At 34.3% G+C, this 21,135-nt stretch overlaps 1 protein-coding gene across 1 annotated transcript; it reads right to left on the minus strand.

Annotated features, from left to right (window-relative positions):
• Nucleotides 1-2,767: 2,767 nt before the first annotated feature.
• Nucleotides 2,768-4,981, minus strand: LOC116136385. Its single transcript, XM_031422102.1, has 2 exons — nt 3,036-4,981; nt 2,768-2,952 (listed from the first exon to the last, which is right to left on the minus strand). Exons 1-2 carry the CDS (start codon nt 4,822-4,824, stop codon nt 2,807-2,809), a joined length of 1,935 nt encoding a protein of 644 aa, XP_031277962.1. The 5' UTR covers nt 4,825-4,981; the 3' UTR covers nt 2,768-2,806.
• Between the last annotated feature and the right edge of the window lie 16,154 nt (nt 4,982-21,135).

The raw sequence follows: 21,135 nt of genomic DNA on the forward strand, positions 1-21,135 counted from the left end.
AATTTGGACTTTATGTCATGACCTTAGTAGCATAATGTTCGTCAACGTAATACAATTTACTCGAGAGATAAAGAATTACAAATTAAAAACTGTTTCTTTGAATCAATTTATCTACATACGTCTGTACCCTAATATACTCCACATGAACTCACTTAATTCGCAAAATATTTACATTTGGTTTTCTAATTATGACCTTTAACAAATTTAAAAAAAAAAATTTTATATATAGATATAATAATATCATACAAAAAAACTCTTTTGTAAACCCATGGTCTAACTCTTAACTTTAATACGATCGGCTTAATGAACAACATGCGTATACTTTCTCACACTGCGATACGGGATTATATGTTGAGCATTATGTAATTACATATTATAAATAAACCCAAAGTGCCTGTATAGTAGTCTCTAGATGCTCATTAGGCGGTAACATCAAAAGTCCATATAAATAATAAACAGAAACATAAAGTCCTTAGTTATAAGGACAAATAGCCAATTGTAGCAAAGTTAACTCCAATTATATATATTAGTACAGATTTACTATAGGGTATACTTACTTGATCCTTGTTTTGTGCAATGCTACTACTTGTTTGCTTATGGGGGGTCATACCTCAACGATCGAATCAATCATTCTAATTTCATCATATAGCAAACATAAGAAGTATAGACTAATAAACTATATAATACTATTTAAATAATAAATGCCTCCTAACAAATTTAGATATTCGTTATTTAATCAATAGCATGATCGTTCATGTCCTTAAATATGCTATATATTACTCTCATATAATAACCAATATATAAACACCCCTAAATATATATATGAAATTAATTACATAAACCTAAAATTAGTTTTTGAGAGACTAATTCCATAGTTGACGATATATTAGTAAATCAAAAAACATAACCCTAAGATCTTGAAACTAAAAATAACCAAGTGCGTAGATCACTATTAACATCAAAGGAAAATATCAGGAGGGTGTAGTAATGGGTCCAGCAGCATCAACAGCCAATTAAGTTTGACATAAGCTTGGAACATACGAGAATCAAATTTGCGATAGTAGATTAGATCACAATTGACGGGATCCAGTGCAGATCTCTTAGTTTGAAATTTGGAACCAGCTTGAATTATATATTATATAAATGAAATCAACACGTTGATATCAATTTTTAGTGTTTTAATACTTGAAGCCGGAATGAGCAGGAAGAGAGAGGAATTGCTGCTGGCGTGAGAAAATGAAAAATTGATTGGTAAGAGAATATTTATTGTAGAAGCTTGAATTTATAATGGAAATGATAGCACGTGATTGTATATAATGTGTCTGTGTTTCACCATCTAACATGACAGATTTTGTTCTCTTTGGAGTGACAAAGTTCATTATGCGCAAATGTAATTTAAATTTTGTTTCCATTTACTATTTGCTGTGAAGAAATGCTTTCGGTACTTAAGTATAGCACCATGTTAAAGTCTTTATTTTCATGTGCCACATCCATGTTGACCTAACAATCAATTCCTTTCTAATTAAAACTTGAAGCTGATTTTTGCGAGGAAAGCCAAATGTAGCAAGCATATCCACGGATTGCTGCTTTTTCATATTAAGAAATTAAAATATTTATGCAAGTTGAGTACATTTACGCATTGTTTTAAAACCCAATCTGGTCCAGCCAATTGAATCGGGACTCAAGGCTTTCACTGGGTCAGGTTACTAATTTCCCTATTCATCGAAAACCCTAGAAATTGTGATAATGATCAGTAGTCGGGATGTTGGAGCTTTTTAAGAGGAAGGGTTGGTGAGTGCAATGATGGTGATAAAGGTGATTTTTGTTGAGTGAATCGATCGAAAATAATAAAAAAAAAAAAACTGGTAGTGACAATAGTCGACGATTGTCGAGGCGAACGATGGTGGGGTGAGATGGGTTTTGATCAGGAGGTTGAGGGAAGTATTTTCGTGGTAATAGGGACAATTGTCAACGCAGGCGATGGTGAGATCTGATTGGGTTGTCAATGCTGGCGATGGAGAGATCTGGTTGAAATTGAATTGATTTCGACCAGATCTTGGGTAGATTTTTCGGGAAATGAGCTCAATGGATGATTGGGATTATACTTGGTATGTCATGGTCACCAACCAATCGATCGTCGATTTGTATTTGGGGTGTGTTTGCTAAATTTCAAACCTCTAAGGATCTATCAAATTTTTAGGGGTGTATTTGCTTTATTTTAAACTTTTGGATACTCGGTTTGATCGGTCGGTCATCCTGGGACTCAGCAACTTTGTCGGTTTCACCCTGGGTTGATTATTAAAACATTGCATTTCCATTCATGGCTTTAAAGGTTTACTATGGATCCCAATATAAATGAAGTGGAAACCAAGAATACATTAAGAAGAATCGGTTGATCTCATTCTACAATCAATTATTCAGCAAATCAAATAGTTCTCTAGAATGTGGTTACTCTTTTTCAAAATTTCAACAATAGATTTACCTAACGCCCAAGGAGATTAAGACAAAAAGCAATAAACTTTTGGGATATTTCCACATTTAAACATTATTTTAGTATTTTAGATCTTTGTTTAAAGCATAATTAGTGAGTTAGGTACGATCCCAAATTCAAACGTATCAAATCTTCCAAAGTGCAAGGTAGTGGGATTAGGTGATAGAGATCACATAATTGTAATTGGTATATCTAAAGTAAAATTCTATCTTCTTAATCAACTCAACAGATAAAACCATTCTTAAAAGAAACATAAGATTAAATGATTAGTATACATTCAAATACTGTTATCGTAAATGCAAAACTATTTATATTTTATGGAAAATCTTTACATTCTGATTTGTGTGAATCCACAGCCACTCTAATTCCTTTTTTCCTTCGTCGTCCTGCCCTTTCGGCCTTTCTTCTTTTCCAGCCATTCTCAATCAACAATTCTTCAATACTGGAATTGGTGGGCAAACCTGTACAAGAATCCCCATCAATACACTTACCAGAGGCTTTGAATCTCACAAAAATATATACGTTGAATAAAATTTGGACCTACCCGGAGCATTCTTTTTGTGAATCGCCATGTCCTTGTCGAGGTCTTGCTCTTGTCCGTTGGATTGTTCTACTTTTTCTTTGTCTCTATTATACGTCTTAGAATTGGCACCGTTGAAAGGACACGTGGCATTCATCTGCTTGTTGATCATATGTGCCGCGTAGTATGGGATCTTGACCGGCTTGGTTTTGGGATGTTTAGATTTCATGCGACTACTGATGAAGGTTAAGCAATCCACCAAGCTCTCTTTGGCTAATCCTTTCATGTCATACGCCTGTGATCTTCTCCACAAACTCTTACTGTGAGACCTCAACTCACTGGATAAACATATTGCTCTTGTTGTGTCACTAATGGCAGCTTCTGCCTTCTTTAGCAACAAATAACACTGAGCTCTATTGCTATAAAGAACAACCCTCTCTTTCCTCATCTTCAAGACTGTGCATAAATCCAAAGCCTCCGTATACTTTTTCGCAGCCTTTTCAATGTAACCAGACCAGAACTCCTCGTTACCTTCTTGCTTCAACTTACCTACTAAGAGTTGTTTCTCTTTCAAATCTTGTTCTGGCATGAGCTTCTCTTTCTTTCTTTTTTCCACCTTCAAATCCCAAACTTCCTCCACTGCTCTTTCAGCTTTCTTGCTCTTTAACTTCAAGTTACCGTATTTGATTTTATGGTAATCTTGTAAGAGTGTCTGTGTGATTGCTTCCCCAACTATTTGTCCTCTTCTGAGGGTTTTAAGTTCAACTAAATCAACAAGAAACAAAGCTACAAAGTCTATAACTTGATATCTTGTAACTGGGTCTTTGAGAAGTAGCAAAAGACAATCAATGGCCAAGTACTGCCAATCATCTGAAGATCTTGACACATTGCAAAGATTCTCTATTACTTTTTTCAATCTGGCTACCCTTTCTCTTCCTTTTTGGGTGTGACAAAGTGTTCTTATCAGCCCAATACCCGCAGGTGACCTGTGATTAGCCAAACCGCCCCATAAGTTACACGCGATTTTCAAGAACTCTTTACAGCAGATGAGATTGAGAGACCTTTCTTTGCATGCAAAGCAGTTCAAGAGATGGAGAGACCAACATTGAAGTTGACTAGCCCATTCTTCAACCTTTCTGTTCTCTAACTCCAACCCTCCAAGCCCTTTTGTGAGCAAATCACAGTGATACCTCACTCTCTTCTTTTCTTTCAGGCTCAGAAACTTTTCATACACCTCTTGAAAGCAGTTGCAAGCTATTTCCTTTGCCAATTCTATGATCTCTACTTCATGCAAGGCAACAGCTTCAAAGGTTCTTTCATGGCTGGCTAGGTGACCCAGTGCACGAACTGCAACTCGTTGCTCCACCCAACTCATCTTACCTCTTAAAAGCTCCATTAACGGCAAAACTACACCTGATTTAATAGCTTTTTCAGCGAAATGAACCTTGTTCATGGTATATGAACCGATTATATGCGCAGCATAGTATGGAATATAAACGTTCTGATCTCTACGGAGCCATTCTTTGTCGTTTATGCCTCTCAGGATAAGCTTTGCCATGCATTCAAATATGCCAAGGGATGGAAATTCTGGGTCGTCAGGTTGATTGAGAGCGATGTTGAAGAGGCCACTTAAGACCAAGACATGTTCTTGATCATCTGCGAGGGGCATTTGTTTGAAGCATCGGGCGATTTTTGCTCTTCTGGTAGATGGGACTGTCTCATTCATAGAGCAGAAAAAACAAAAAGGGGTGAAGCAAGTTCTTTCTGGGGTCATCCTTGGTGTATTGTTTATCTTTTGGTGTTGTGATCCCATGGAGGAGAGAAACAGAGAAAGAGAATTCGAATGGCAGTGTTTTGTGTGGTAATTTATGGTCAACAAGAGAGACGCAGTCTGTTAGAATTCAGGTGTTGCAGGAGACACACTTAGCTGCGCATGAGAGGATTATTTATAAAACTTTGGTTATTATGAGAGAGAAAAAGACTTAGTGTAATTTATTCATGACTCGCTCACGTTACATAATACCCATTGGCAGAAGTAGCAGCCAATTAATTAAGTCTTTCATTTTACTGTTTTTAAACCTTAAACCAAACCTTTGGATCTTAAATTGTAAGATTTAAGAGATATATAACGGATTAAATTACAACTAACTTATTTCTTATTGGTCTTCAAAATCTAATCATTTGTTGTATATTATAAGAGAATCACAGATTATTTCAAGGGCGGTTCTATTGTACGACTAATAGTAAACAACACAATCTCCAGAAACTGGAATTGCAGATTGTGGAAGCATTTAAGTCATGATGCTCTCCATTTTAATCCATTGAAAACAAAGTAACCACCGTGGATTATTTATTCCTGGTCCCCTTCCATATGAAGACAATCAAAAGCCCTTGTTTTTTTATAATCTTATACTGATTAAAAGTAAAGTTCAGTTGGTTTCCAACTCAAAAAAGTGCAGTAGAAATCCCAAAATATATGAGTCTTAAGCAGAAGAGGGTTTGTCTCAAGAAAATGCAGCTGCCAGATTCAACATCGAACTATATGAGAAGCATGATTAGTTGCAATATTTAAATAATACTGAACTGGGTTTAATAATGTAATTGCCTAAAACAACGTGAATCTTTTTCGAATGTCTTCAACTATTATTATGATCAAGAAGAGATCTATACAAGACAATGACAATGGAATGAATATCAAAATGCATGTAAATCAGTTTGTTGTTCGGCGTGCACAACTGAGATTTCTAGGCACATGATCTTGGGGATTGCCGGCTTTAAGTGAATAAGAAACCATATTTTTTGGGAAAAAGTATGCACACACACAGAAAATTTTGGAGTTCATTAAAAAAGGTACTTAAAGTTGGTGGGCAAAATGTACTAAATTCTTTGAACTTCAATGGTTTGATGTTTGATTAAGCATGCAAAAGGCTAATATGATTAAATAATTAATTTGAATGGGAAAAAAAAAACCCTTTGAAAATGGAAAGCGCACATCACTAGAATGCTTTTTAAAATTTAATTTGAATTTTTGAAGGTTTGACAAATTTTCTTTTAGAATTAGACTTAAGGCCGAAATCGTGATAGTGCTCAATGTTTTAAATTTTTAATAACCAACCCGAGATGAAACCCAGCAAAGTTGTCGGGTCCTGGGTTGACCGGTTTGACCAGCCAATCAAACGGGTGACAAAACTTTTAAAATTTGGCAAATACATCCCTAAAAATGACAGTAAGTCCCTATAAGTTTGAAATTTATCAAACACACCCCAAATACAAATTGGCCGGTGACTGGTTGGCGATAACGACACCCCAAATGCAATCCCAATCGTCCCTTGAGCCTATTCCCCAAAAAATCTACCCAAGATCTAGCCAAAATCGAATTAACACCGACGTTGGTGTCAACAACCTCCCTATCACCCTAAAAATACTCCCCTCTTTCTCCTGACCAAAACCCACTTCACCCCACCCCCGTTAGCCTCGCCAATTATCGGCAAAAGCCAGTCGTTGCTACTGCTAGTTTTTTCGATTTCCAATCGATTCACTCATCAAAAATCAACTTCATCACCACCATTGCACTCATCAATACTTTCTCTTCAAAAACCCCAACATCCCGGCCTTCAATTGTTCGCCGTTCATCACCCTAAGTTCTAGGGTTTTGGATGAATAGTAAAAATCTTAACCCGACCCGATGAAGCTCCTGGGTCCCGGTTAAACCAATCGGGCCAAGCCGGGTTTTAAAATAGTGACAACATTTTGGTCTAATTGACAGAAAAACTTCTAAACTATCGAAAGAAACACGTGGAATATTTGTTATTTTAGGAAATTTAATTTCAATAATATGTAGTATTTGTAAAAAAAATCTTTCATTTTAATATTTGAAACATCTTATATTAATGAAAAGATAGATTGCTTTAAAGATTATTGGGAATGTTATATAAAATGTGTTTGGTTAATTAGATTGAAATAAATTGGTAGTGTGTTATATTGATATGTTTGGTTGGGAGGAATAAACTGGTGGGTGGTATGTTATATAGATTACTGAATTGCCCCTTCTTTTTTTAATATTATTGATATTATATTATTATTTAAACTATTTTTTAACATCTTACAATTGAGAATTTAGCTAAAACACCCTGCAATAAAAGTTTTAAAATTAACAAAAATACCCCAACCACCCAAGAGAATAGCCTACCATCGGCCACCACCGCTAGCCAGCAACAGGCAGTCGTTGGCTGGTGATGATGGCCGACGACGACAGTGGAGGTGGTGGTCGACAATCGTCAGAAGGTGGCTAGGGTGTTCTTGGTAAATTATTTTAAAAATAAGGGTAATAATGTCCTAAAATTGTATTTGTTAGAGATACAATTGCAACAAAATTAAGATTACCAAGTAATTTTAAAATACCTAAAAAAATTATGGTATTCATATTACTACCTATATAACCAACAGTAATTACTATTGATTTTACAGGATTACCGAAATGTTATATTATTAAGTATTGACAACCAAACAAAATAATGTTAGTAACATAAGATGATATTACTTAAGTTATGTAACATTCCCCTCAACCAAACACGCCCTAAAAGTTATCCCAAAATTCATGTCCCCAATTGATGTGCATCTTTTTTGGTATTACCATTATACCACGACATTACATATAATTACACATCATAACAAATAATAATTTTATTATAACTTTTGGGATGTCTAGCATTATAATTTTTATATTGATAAATTTAAAATATAAAATATTCATGATTCTATCCCAAAAAAAAAAAAATTATATTGGGGCTTAAAAAGATTTAACAAAGTCTGAATGTCATTACTAATTTAAAATTCAATATAGAGTGTAGTTATTCAAACTCCACCTAATTTTTTATTTAAGCCCCGTTTAAAATATAAATTAATATTGAAATAAGTAACATGTACACCTATTAGCCAACAAAAACAATAATAATATGCTTATTCATGAATTTACTAACCTTTGTAAATATAAAATATAGTATGGATACTATAAATATAGTATGGATATCATATATAATTTTAACAAAGGTGAATAAAGTGATTAGTAAGTTTGTGAGTAAACATATCATTATTTCAACCAAAAAAAAAAAAAAACCGTGTCAATCGTTCTCAAGTTATGGAGCAATGGAACAACCACGTCACCAAACATTTAATGCCTTGTTCAATTGTTACATGAGAGAATTATAAAGAGATTTAATTGGGCTTAAATCAAGCTTAGCCCATGGAGTTTTGTTCTGAGCCCCAAAAGACACCGTTCAGACTGCTAAGAGCATGATTGAATTTTGGGCCAATAATTCGGTCATTTACCCCTTGTTGGTCCTCGGTGAAGGAAGTGATTATGGTATTAAAATTTAGGGATGAGCACGGGTAGCAGGTAGAACCAAAACCTGTAGAGAGAATTAGAACCTATCCAAAACAACATTATACGGGTAGGTTTCGATTCCATTTTTTTGGAACTAACACTGCGTAGTTCCAGTTCCGGTTCCTACATATGGAGGAACCGGAATCAGAACTTGAGAAAAAGAACCTGTGACGGGTACCCAGCTTGGAACCTACAGCGAATACCCTGTTTTAGAACCTAAACTGAAATAAAATATTTGTGAATAATGGGGGGTCTATTATAATTTTACATATAAAAAAATTTGAAATAGAAAAAGTTAAATTTTTACAATAACCTAATTAAATAAATATATAATTATACATATTTCATATAAACTACACCATATAAAAACTTTAATATATTATAATATATTACTATTAAAGTTTTAATTAATTAAATGTATAATTGGAATTAGGACCAATTAAAAGAATTGTTTTTTAATAAAATAGTATATTTGATTGAATAATAATATAATATTTAGTTATTTACTTCAATTATCAAGCTTTAAGTATATATATGTAGTAAATTAGTAATTAATTAATTATATATGATAAATTGATAAACGTTAATATATTACTAGTTAAATGATTACTTAATCAATTATAACATTACATTATAATTAAATGACTACTTAATTAATTATAAGTTTATAACATTATATTAGTAATTTAGTATATTACTTAATTAAATAATTAGAAATTTAATTAATTATAACATTACATTATAGATTTATAATATAATTACTTAATTAATTATAACATTATATTATAAACAAATAATTACTTAATTAATGATAACATTCCATTATAAACATTAGTACAATACTTAATTAAATAATTAGAAAATTAATTAATTATAATATTACATTAAAGATTTATAGTATGATTATTTATAACATTACATTATAGTATGATCACATAATTAATTATAACATTACATAATTAAATGATTAATTAATTAATTATGACATTATATTATAAACATTAGTAATTTATTACATTAGTACAATACTTAATTAAATGATTAGAAATTTAATCAATTATGTCATTACATTATAAATTTATAGTATGATTACTTAATTAATTATAACATTATGTATAAACAAATGATTACTTAATTAATTATAAGATTCTATTATAAAAATTAGTACAATACTTAATTAAATTATTAGAAAGTTAATTAATTAAAACATTACACTATAATTAAATTATTACTTAATTAATTATAACATTACATTATATTATAATCACTTAATTAATTATAATATTATATAGTTAAATGATTACTTAATTAATTATAAATTTATAATATTACATTATAAACATTAGTAATTTATTACATTAGTATATTACTTAATTAAATGATTACAAATTTAATTAATTATAACATTACATTATAGATTTATAGTATGATTATTTAATTAATTATAATATTTTATTATAAACATTAGTACAATACTTAATTAAATGATTATAAATTTAATTAATTATGATATTAAATTATAGATTTATAGTATGATTATTTAATTAATTGTTTGTGTTTTAGTTTTGATTGAGAAATTTTTTGTGAATTATGATGAATTGATTGAATTCAAGTGTTGCCTAGAGATTAGAGAATTTATGAGTCCCATTGGACACAAATGAATGAGTAATCAAAATTTGTTAGAGGTGTATTTATAAACTTTTAAGGTATTTTTATCATTTTCTAAACTAATAGGGGGTAATTAATTTTTTATAGGGTACCCGGGAAAGGAACTAGAACCTGCATTTTAGATTTCGGTTCCTTGAAATTAAAAGTCTGTACTGTGCGGTTCCGGTTTCGATTCCTTTTTTTGGGAACCTGCATATTGGATAAATACACCCATGATGAAGGGGTGTGAGAAGTGGAAACTGCCAAAGGCAGTTTCTCACGAACCGTTCCCATATAAAAGGAAGGTTTTTTATTTTAGAAAAGGTTACTCACTACAACACACACAAAAACGCAAAGGAAAAGACGCTCTCTCTCTCTAGAATTTGGAAAAGAGAAATTCACTTCGTGGTTTTCTTCCAAATTAACTTTATTGCTTTAGAGATAAGGAAAAGAGGTATTTATGCTGTGTAAATTCATTGTAGTTCATTTGTATATAAATGTGATTGTAATGGTGACTATGATCCTTGGATTACTTTAGGATATATGTTATTCTATGTTATTTCTAACATTGGTATCAGAGCCGTGATTCATATTGTTTTAAATTCATACTGTTAATGTTGAAGCATGTTATTGGTTTGTCAAATGCAGTTCTGAATTTTTCAAATTTTGTACGTAAAAAGTTGTCTTTTTGGTAATGATAATTAGACCATTAAATTCCTTATGAAATTATGAAGAAAATGGTTTTTGAATCATAAAAAAAGGAGTTAAAATGACTTAGATATGCCTCTTTGAAGTTTCGGGTTTCGTATGGGTTGATTTCCGGGTCGGGTACCCAGTTGCAGACCCGAACAGAGGTTGAAAACGACAAGAACCGACATGTCGTTTTCCATCCAAACTGATGAATGACATGTCGTTTTTTCCTGTTAGACTTTTTTTGAAAAAAATTCAAATAGGCGTGGGTGGTGAGACTTGAACCCAAGTCTCCATGGTTGAAGCTAGAGCTGGGCATTTGGGACTGAGCCCAAAAGCCCAGCTCCAAAAACCGGTCCTAGGACCGGTCCTTGGGAGGACCGGTCATGGGAGGCCTGGTCCCAAAACGGGACCAGGCCTAAGGAGGACGGCCCGGGCCCTCCACCGGGCCCTCCTCCAAGGCCCGGGCCTGGGCCCAAACCTTTTTTTGTCTTTTATCAATTTAATCCTTTGTAAAATTACATTAAACCCCCTAAAATAAGTATAAATCCAGGACTAAAAAAAATTTTACAAAATTTATTAAAAAAAAAAAAAAAATTAACGTTGGCAGTTATAACCGTTGGCTGCCAACGGTAACTGACACCAACGGTTACTTTATATATAACTTTTTTTTTTTCATTTTCCCCCCACAACTACACTATAAATAACCTAAAACCTTTAATTTTTTCACACCAACAATCTCTCATTCTTTCATTCTCTCAATCTCTCTACTCCAATTCCAATCAATTTCTCATTCAATTTATATTTATAATTTACTTTATATTTATTTATATATCAAATTTTTTTCTATTTTTCAATACATCATAATTTCATATTATTATTTAATTTCTTTTTATTTTAATTATTTATTATTTTATCATAAATTAAATGTCTTCCCCAAAGAGTTTTACGTTCATCTACCGAAGAATTGAAGCCTCAATCCATTTTCACCATTTCTCCAGAGGATGCAGTTGTAATTCCACACCACATTCGGCTGGGACGAGGTGTAGCCAAACACATGTGAGCTGCGAGTCAACGGGCACGGACATAGCCAACCCCCGACCGTCAAAGAGGGTCGTGTCCGATGTCTGGCGATACTTCACCAAATCAAAAAGGCCAAAGAAAAATGGGAGGGGGAAGAATCGTATGGGATATATATTTATGTGGAACCATTATTGGGGCTGAGAAGGGGACTTCGACGATGCGACGACACGTAGAGAAGAAGCATCCCCAAATAAATGCATCTTCAAGCGGATCAGGTAGACAAATTCAAACTCAACTTAATTTTAATCCACAATCCTAACTCTCAATATGGCAATACAATACACTGTTGCACGAGAGGAAATAGCAAGTATATAGTGCTACAGACTCTCCCATTTGTTATCTAGAAAATCCTGTTTTTGTTAATATGGTTAAAACTACATTTTGTCCAGCATATACCCCTGTTATAGTAGAATACAAGTAAGAAGAGATATATTAAAACTTTATAACAAAATAAATAATAAACTTAAAAACGAATTTCAAATTTTAGGAATATATCTATTGCACTTACATCAGACATATGGGCTTGTAGATCAAAAACCGATTTTAACTGTTACAGTACATTTCTTAGATCATAATTGGGGTTTACAACAAAATTGATAGGTTTTAAACCATATATGAAAAACATAGTGTGTGAAACTATTTATTTTACGATTCTTGAAGTTTTGCAAGAATATTATTAACTGATAGAGTTGTAGCGCTAACGCTTGATAATGCAGTGAATACCGCGGCAATATCTTATTTGAAAAGAAATTGGATCCGCTTGGTGAAGGCAAATTTTATCACAGAGATGTGCTTGTCACATCATCAATTTGATAGTTAAAGCAGGTTTAGATGCTATACATTCAAAGATTGAGATGGTGGGTAGAGCTATCGGATTTATTGTCAGCGGTAGCAATAAAAGATGGCAGGAGTACGTCAAATATTTGTAAGCAAGAGGACCCACCGGTTCGACTTTGAAGTTTGTACAGACATGCCTTATGTTGGAACTCTACATACTTGATGTTGGAAAAAGCTTGCCAACCACGAGACAAATTACAGATTTCGTCAACCGGAAGAACTATCCAGAGGAAGTTGTCAACTATGATGATTGGCGGTTTTGAAATTTTTTATTCATTTCTAAATTTTTTATGATGCTACTAACATAGAGTGGTATTTATTATCCAACTACTAATTTAGTGTTAGATATTTTAGTTCAAATTGCTAAAACTTTTGATCAATAGACATGATAACATTTTAGTGAAATTGTTTCAAGTATGAAAGAAAAAAAATAAGAGATATGGTTAGATATTCCATCTTATATGGATAGGCCTTTTTCTAGATCCTAGGTTTAAATTATCCGTAGTTAACGGTGTAATTACTGAGTTAGGCCATTATTTAGGACATGATTATATGCTTATTTGACTGACTTTAAACACAATTGGATAGGCTTTTTTCTTTATATGAGAACAGATACAATGGAGTAGAAGTGGAAGTGGAAGTGGAACGTCTAGCAGAGGCGATCAGGACCTTGATGTAGCCCCCCTCAAGGATCGAGCAAGTGGGCGTATGTGGGATGGCGGAAGCTCCAAACTCTAGCTCCAGCTCGTACATACATAGACCAAATGAGATGACTTGCCACCTACAGGTGGACTTGACTTTATGACGATGAAGGAGCAACTTGACATGGATATTCTTCAATGGTAGAACCACAAGAAAGTTAATTCCCCATTATATCCCAAATGGACGTGACATTTTATCTGTGCCAGTTTCTACAATTGCATCCGAGTCAACATTTCAACGAGTGGTCGGATGTTGAAGACAGAAGTGTTCTTTAATCGATGAGATGATTGAAGTGATAACGTGTTACGGGATTGGACTCATGAGAAAAGAAGACTACAACAGCACCTAGAGATCCCGAACTACTCGAACTCTAGGAATACAGATTTGAATAATGTAACTAATGTTGACGATGAAATTGAAGTGAATATTAATAAAAAATTATTTAATTGTTTATTGTGACGTGAATGTGTGAATGTGAATATTATATTTATGTTAAAAATTAAAATTAACTATTAATTTATTATTTTTAAAATTAATTAAATTTTTAGAAACTTCTAATCAACCCCTAAACATACTAAAAACCCCCTATAAAATTTCGTTTGCCCCTAAAATATAAAAAATTGAGGGGGGAAAATAAAATTTTCCAAACCCCATGGGACCAGTCCCAGCCAGGCCTAAGGGGTAGTCCGGGTCCTGATTTTTCTCATGATCCCAGGCCCATGAGAGACTGGTCCCATTTGGGACCAGTCCCAAACGGGCCCACGCCGGGCCCGCAAGGGACCGGTCCCTTGCCCAGGTATAGTTGAAGCCCAATACCCTAACCATTAGGATATTTTGCTTTTGTGTTAACTATATTCACAAACCCAATATATTCTATACGGCCCAACCCATAACCAAAATAAAAAATTGGGTCAAGTGACCCGTGGACCCGACCCTATGACAAACGGGTTAGTCAAACGGTAATGAGTTAAACCCGACCGTAAAGTCCACGAGTTAGTCGAACCCAGTCAACGCAAGACCCGCAAGACAACGGGTCAGTCAAACCCGGTCAACACCCGACCCATAAAGGCAACAAGGTCAACGGGTCAAACTCGGGTCCAGATTGACTGGGTGAACGTGGAACGGGTTGACCCGACCCGAATTTGTGTGAGAGCGTGGCACACGCGTGAAGTACCTTGCTGGCGCGTGGTGGGCGATGGCCTCTCTGTTCGGCGCGTGGCCTCTTTGGGCGGCGTGTGGCCTCTTTTGGGCGGCGCGTGGTGGCGCGTGAAGTATTCTAAATTTTTTTTCTTTTGCTGTAAGGAAAAAAATGAATATTGGTAGGTTGTATGAGTTAATTGTTGATTAAACCATAAACACGTATATGTATTATTTATCAATATAGTCAACATTTATTTGATAAATAAATAGTTTTTTTTTTTTTTTTGTATTGTTACAGAAAATGTTACGTTATAGACGTGCCATGGTTGCTAGAACACCCGCTCAAAGGGAAAGGGTTATGGACATGATTGAACTCTACAAAATCACATTGATTTTAAGAGACACAGAGGATGAGTTGGTGCAACTGTAAATCATTTCATTCATGTGAATGAAAAGATTCAGGAATTGTCTGGATAGGGGGATTAAAGGAAGATGAGTCGAAATAACAAGTTCTAAGAGAGACTCTTGGTACCCTATCTCGTTGGTCTCCTTGATATGGTTTGGACCAAGCTGAAAGTTCATAACTTTAAAGATGGCAATAAAAATTATAGACGTTTAGTCAACATTATATCAAGGAGTTCATAAATTGGGGTGCGATAAAGACAGTTGGTGCATCAATAGGAGTCTCCACTCGTAAGGACATCACAAGAAAAGGGAGTTCCCTGCCTAGGGTTAATTACAAGTTAGATAAAAACCTTGGGATAAGGATTATCAGATCCTTCCCAGTTTTAGGAATGTAGCTGTACACTTAATTTTTTTTGGAAATGTTGTTTTAATTTCATTACATGTTGAATTCTATTTACAAATGGAATTAATTTATTTATTAAATTTAAAATTTATGTAATTGTGTTGATTTAATTTATATAATTGTGTCTAAATATATTTTTAGAATTGCAATTAATTATATCTATGATAATTGGAAATTGGAATTTGGATAATGATGTGACATTGTTAACTTTTGATTCCAATCTAATATACAATTATTATTGGTATAATTAATTAAATGAATAGTATGTTCCGAGCATTGAATAACATGCATTATCCAACGTGTAATTTTGTTTAGAAATGACATCTCCATCTAAGAACATTGTCGCCGAACTCAACAAATGGAAAAAATTTAACGGCAACAATTATGAGATATGGAGCATGAAAATCCAATATGTTTTGGAAGAACAAGAGGTTTTGAAGCTCTATACAACCATGGAAGAGCTTGAAGAAGGAGTCACGGCTCAACAAAGACGAGACCGTGCGCTTATGACATTGGAAGAAGAAGAATTCACTGCTCGCTCACTTGTTGAGCAGCATGGATAATGATCTCATGAAGAAGTACGGGATTATGAATTAGCAAAGGACATGTGGTCCCACTTGCTACAAAGTTTGGCGGGACGTCCATTACCAAACTCTGGTCATCACTATCAAGTTTGACCAATATAAGAAAAAGCCTGAACTACTATGGAGTACATTTACGTCATTTGTCAAATATGATAAGTGAGTTAGGATGCAGGTCATGTCCTAAAGATGAACAACAGGTTCAAGCTGTCATAAGATCATTGCCTCAAAATTGGGAACATATGAAAATATACCTTACCCATAATGGGCATCAGAAATTTAGAAGATGCCATACCCATTTGGAACTGGAAGAAGATCGCCTTAATGCGAGTAAGACAAATACTGATGTGTATATGGCTGGTTCCAGTTCACATGGTGGGAAGGGATTTTAACGCAAATTCCAAGGTGGATTCCAAAGAAAAGGCAATTCTGATAAGGCTCAAGGGAAGAAGAGGAAGTTTTTTAAACATGGAAAAGGAAAGCATCCTGCCAGGAAGAGAAATATGGCAAAGGTGAAAAGTTATAATTGTGGTAACAAGGGACATTTTGCTCGCCATTGTAGCGAGCCGAAGAAGGTAAATTACTTGTTTGCACAAGTAAGTATATAAAATGTTTCCAGTTCTGTTTTTCTAACTGAATCTCATCCTTTGTGGACTGTAGATTCATCAAAAACAGACCACATAGCGAAAGACAGGAGTGCTTCGTAGAGTTTCGATGAATACCACGGGAAACAAATGGATATATGTAGGAACAATTCAAAAGTGGAAGTTAAAGGGATCGGCACATGCAAATTGATCATGCGTGGAGGTCGATCCTATACACATGACGTGTTATATGCAACGATATTCGTCGAAATTTGATTTCCGTGTTAGAACTGTTAAACTTGGTTTTAATTTAAATTTTTCTAGTACTGGTGTCCATTTATTTTTGGACACAACATACTATGGTTGTGGTTATTTTCGTGGTTTTATAGTACTTGTTGTTACTTATAATGTTTTTTCTTTATTACATCTTCTATAATGATGATGTGAATGGATGGCATGCAAGGCTTGGTCATATTGGCCAACAACGAATGAATATACTAGCAAGAGAAGGTTTGTTAGGATCCTTAACAAAAGTAGACTTGACTACTCGTGAACATTGCCTAGCTGGAAAAACAGCAAGAAAACCATTTGGAAAAGCGATAAGAGTTGAAGTCCATTGCAACTAAAATCATTCTGACATATGTGGTCAATGAATGTGAGGGCTAGACATGGGGCTGTTATTTCATCACATTATAGATGATTTCACCGATATGCTATGTTTTCTTGATTTCTCAAAAATCAGAAGCTTTAGAATGCTTTCAAAAGTTTAAAAACTAGTTGAGAATCAATTAGATAAAAAGATAAAAGTTCTACGAATCGATGAGGACGTGAATATTTATCTGATCAGTTCAGATTTTTATGATGAAATGGGAATAGAACGTCACTTAACTATTCCCATAACTCCGCAACAAAACGGTGTTGCAGAACGATGAAACAGAACCCTACTTGAGATGGTGAGGTCTATGATGGTACAAGCAAACTTGCCCGTCATCTTTGGGGTGTGCCTTATTGACTGCCACATATATCCTTAATCGAGGACCATCCAATCTATTACTACTACACCATAGAGTTATGGACAAATCGAAAACCGATTGAGTCTCCTAAAGCCATGGGGATGTGCTGCCTATGTTCTGATCCTTCCCATAATATGAAAAATTAGGTCCAAAGGGGAAGAAATGTATTTATAAGATATTCAAAACATTCAAAGGGATAGTCTTCATAGGAGAACAAGAAAGTGGTAGCATCACTGAGTTTGAATCACGAGATGTCACATTCTTAGAAACCGATTTTCTAAGAAGGGCGAAATAGGTAAAAACTTGTTATAATGAAACACAAGACCAAGGTAATTCTGTTGCCGACAATCAGTTGGTTATACTTCATCCTAGTGGGAGTAATATGGAAGTTGATGAATCAGTTTCAGATCCTCCATCATCCCTACTGGCAATCCAACTATGATAGCTAGTCCAAGTGGGAGTAACACCAATCAATCTCCAATACGTCGATCAAACAGGAAACAAGTTCCACGTCGACGATTGAGATTGAGGGGGAAATTTTTCAGTTACTCACAAGATGACGAAGAGCCAGGAATGGAAATGAGGCTCTCAATTGTCCTTCTACGGAAAAATGGATTAAGCAAGGAAGAAGAATTGGAGTCTATGAAATCAAACCAAGTATAGGAATGGTTGATTTACCGAAAGGACGCAAAGCCTTGGGAACAAGTGGTTCTCAAAATCAAGCGTAAAGCTGATGGCGGTATTGAAAGATACCAAGCTCACTTAGTCGCGAAAGGGTATACACACAAGAAGGAATAGATTATGAAGAAACTTTTTACCTGTTGTACGGTTTACCTCAATCGATTTATTCTGCATATAATTGCTAGCATGGATCTTGAATTGCATAAATGGATGTAAAGACTGCTTTTCTCAATGAAGATACAAGAAGAAATCTATATGGATCAACCATAGGTTTTATTAGAGAAGGTCAAGAACACAAGTGTGTAGACTTTTAAAGTCAATTTATGGCCTCAAGCAGTCCTCAAGACAGTGGTATTCGATTTCATAATGCGATAATGTCGTATGATTTCAAAATGATAAATGAAGCATTGTGTATATACAAAGAGATCCAATAACAAATTTGTTTTTATTATAGTTGATGAGATTACTTATAGCTGGAAATGATAGGGATGTCAATGAACAAATGGTGGTTATCTCATTTTGGATGAAGATATGGGTGAAGCTGCATAATTCTTGGAGTCAAGATTTCAAGAGATCGCTCAAGAAAATTAGTATCTCTTTCACAAGAACCAACATTAAAAAATTCTTGAACGATTTTTATATGCAAGATTTAAACCCATAGACAATCCTATCGCGAAAGGCGAGACTTTAAGTCGTAAATGTGTCCGAAGACTCCACAAGAAAAGGGACAAATGAGAATGTTCCTAACAAGTGCTGTTGGAAGTCTCATGTACGCCATGATGTGCACTAGAGCCGACATCTGTTATGCCGTGGGTTGGTAAGTAGATACAGTCCGACCCAGGACAAGCACATGGAAAGCAGTGAAGAGAATCTTAGATATCTAAAAGGGACAGTGATTACTCTTATGTTATCAGGAATGATTTACCTTGAGAGGACACCGATGGATTGGGGAGGAGATTTAGATGAAAGAAATCTATCTGGATATGTTTCTTACTAAATGGTGGGGTCATATCTTGGAGCAGTAAGAAACAATCATGCATGCTTATCTATAATGGAGGCTGAGTTTGTAACATTTTCAGCTGCAGTGCAAGAGCCGTTTGGTTAAGACGGGTCATGAATCATCTGGGAATAATAATGTTGCTTTGAACCTGTAAGAATAAACTGTGACAGTCAAGCAGCAATAGCATACACTAAGGATCCCAATATCATGGTTAAACGAACACATAGATATCAAATATAATTTTGTGCGAGACTTGGTGGCACAAAGGAGGTGAACATGAAGTAAATATCTACGCATGACATGGTTGCGGATCCATTCACAAGCCATACCAAGAGATACTTTCAATAGACATGTTAGATCTCTAGGCTTACGTAGATGTTGAATGTATTATACTTTGAGATTTTCCAAAATTGTTCACTTTGGTTATCAATATTAAATAACAATGTTGTCAATGCTCAATTTCGATTATTATAGAACATACATGAAGGAACATAATATACATATTAGTTAGTAAATATTATATATGTCTTTTGAAAAGCATGTCGGACAGTTAAAAGATTGGCCTTCTCACACAAGCAATTGCCTCCACTTCGTAGGGATGGAGATGAGACGATTTTAAGCTTATTATCTAGGTGATAATAGAGAGTCAAGCTTAAAATGTTTGACGTCGCCTAAAACGAGAATTAAAATAATGTCATAATGGAAGGTGACCACAAATGATAAATAATCACTTATCTGTCTAATTGCCGATTAGAGTTCTGATGAATTAAAAGTATATAAAGTGAACTCAAGTTAGACATTAGGCATGTCTGAACAAAATCTGTACCGCATTACAAGAAAAGAGACATGCTCTCCATGGGAAGGAGGAAATGCTGTAGCATGTGATTCATACCACAGTGCAAAACATTGACCAAAGGGGTAATAAAAGTCAAAATTCAACTTTAACATTGTGTGAGACCCTGAGTTTTTTTTTAAGAATAAATCTCATAGAATACCTGTTACTCTATTCTGTTTCTTCAAAACTTCATTTAATAATTGCATCTTAGAGTGTTACCAAAGGATTAAGATAAATTCAATCTGCTGGGACATTTCTAGAAAAGCAAGTTAAATGAAAGTTGCAGAATCGAGAAAGAGGAAGATTACGATTTTGAATTATCACACTATAATCACGTGTATTCATTGGTCGACCAATATGTTTTATTTTATGTAAAGATAGAACATAATTATGAATACAACGAATATTTTTTTGTAAATGAGATTGTTAGAAAAAGTGATAGTAATCTAGGGTTATGCAAACAACATACAATCTGAGTTTCACAATTCGAGAAGTTTATATTCCTACAGATATATGACTAACGTGCTCTCGAAGTATGCATGGTCACACGCATATTTACTAAGTATGAAATTAAAGAAGCATAGAGAGAGAAAGTCCCATCATGTGTGAGTGGGAGATATTGGATAATACACCCATGATGAAGGGGTGTGAGAAGTGGAAACTGCCAAAGGCAGTTTCTCACGAACCGTCCATATAAAAGGAAGGTGTTTCTTTTAGAAAAGGTTACTCACTACAACACACACAAAAATGCAAAGGAAAAAGCTCTCTCTCTCTAGAATTTGGAAAGAAAAGAAATTCACTTCGTAGTTTTCTTCCAGATTAACTTTATTGCTTCAGAGATAAGGAAAAGAGGTATTTATGCTGTGTAAATTCATTGTAGTTCATTTGTATACAAATGTGATTGCAATGGTGACTATGATCCTGGATTACTTAAGATATATGTTATTGTATGTGTATTTCTAACATTTATACGGTTCTGATTTCCCTGAAAAATACAAGGTATTGGAATCACTCACCCCAATACTAAAGTCTTCATCGTCAATCAATCTTCTATTTCTAATCTAAAGATGATAAAGATGTGGAAGAATTTATCCTTTACTTCGTCAACTTTGTTAAGAGTTTTACGTGTATGAAGTAACC

Source organism: Pistacia vera, unplaced genomic scaffold, assembly GCF_008641045.1.
Source record: "Pistacia vera cultivar Batoury unplaced genomic scaffold, PisVer_v2 Contig312, whole genome shotgun sequence".
NCBI classification, from domain to species: domain Eukaryota; kingdom Viridiplantae; phylum Streptophyta; class Magnoliopsida; order Sapindales; family Anacardiaceae; genus Pistacia; species Pistacia vera.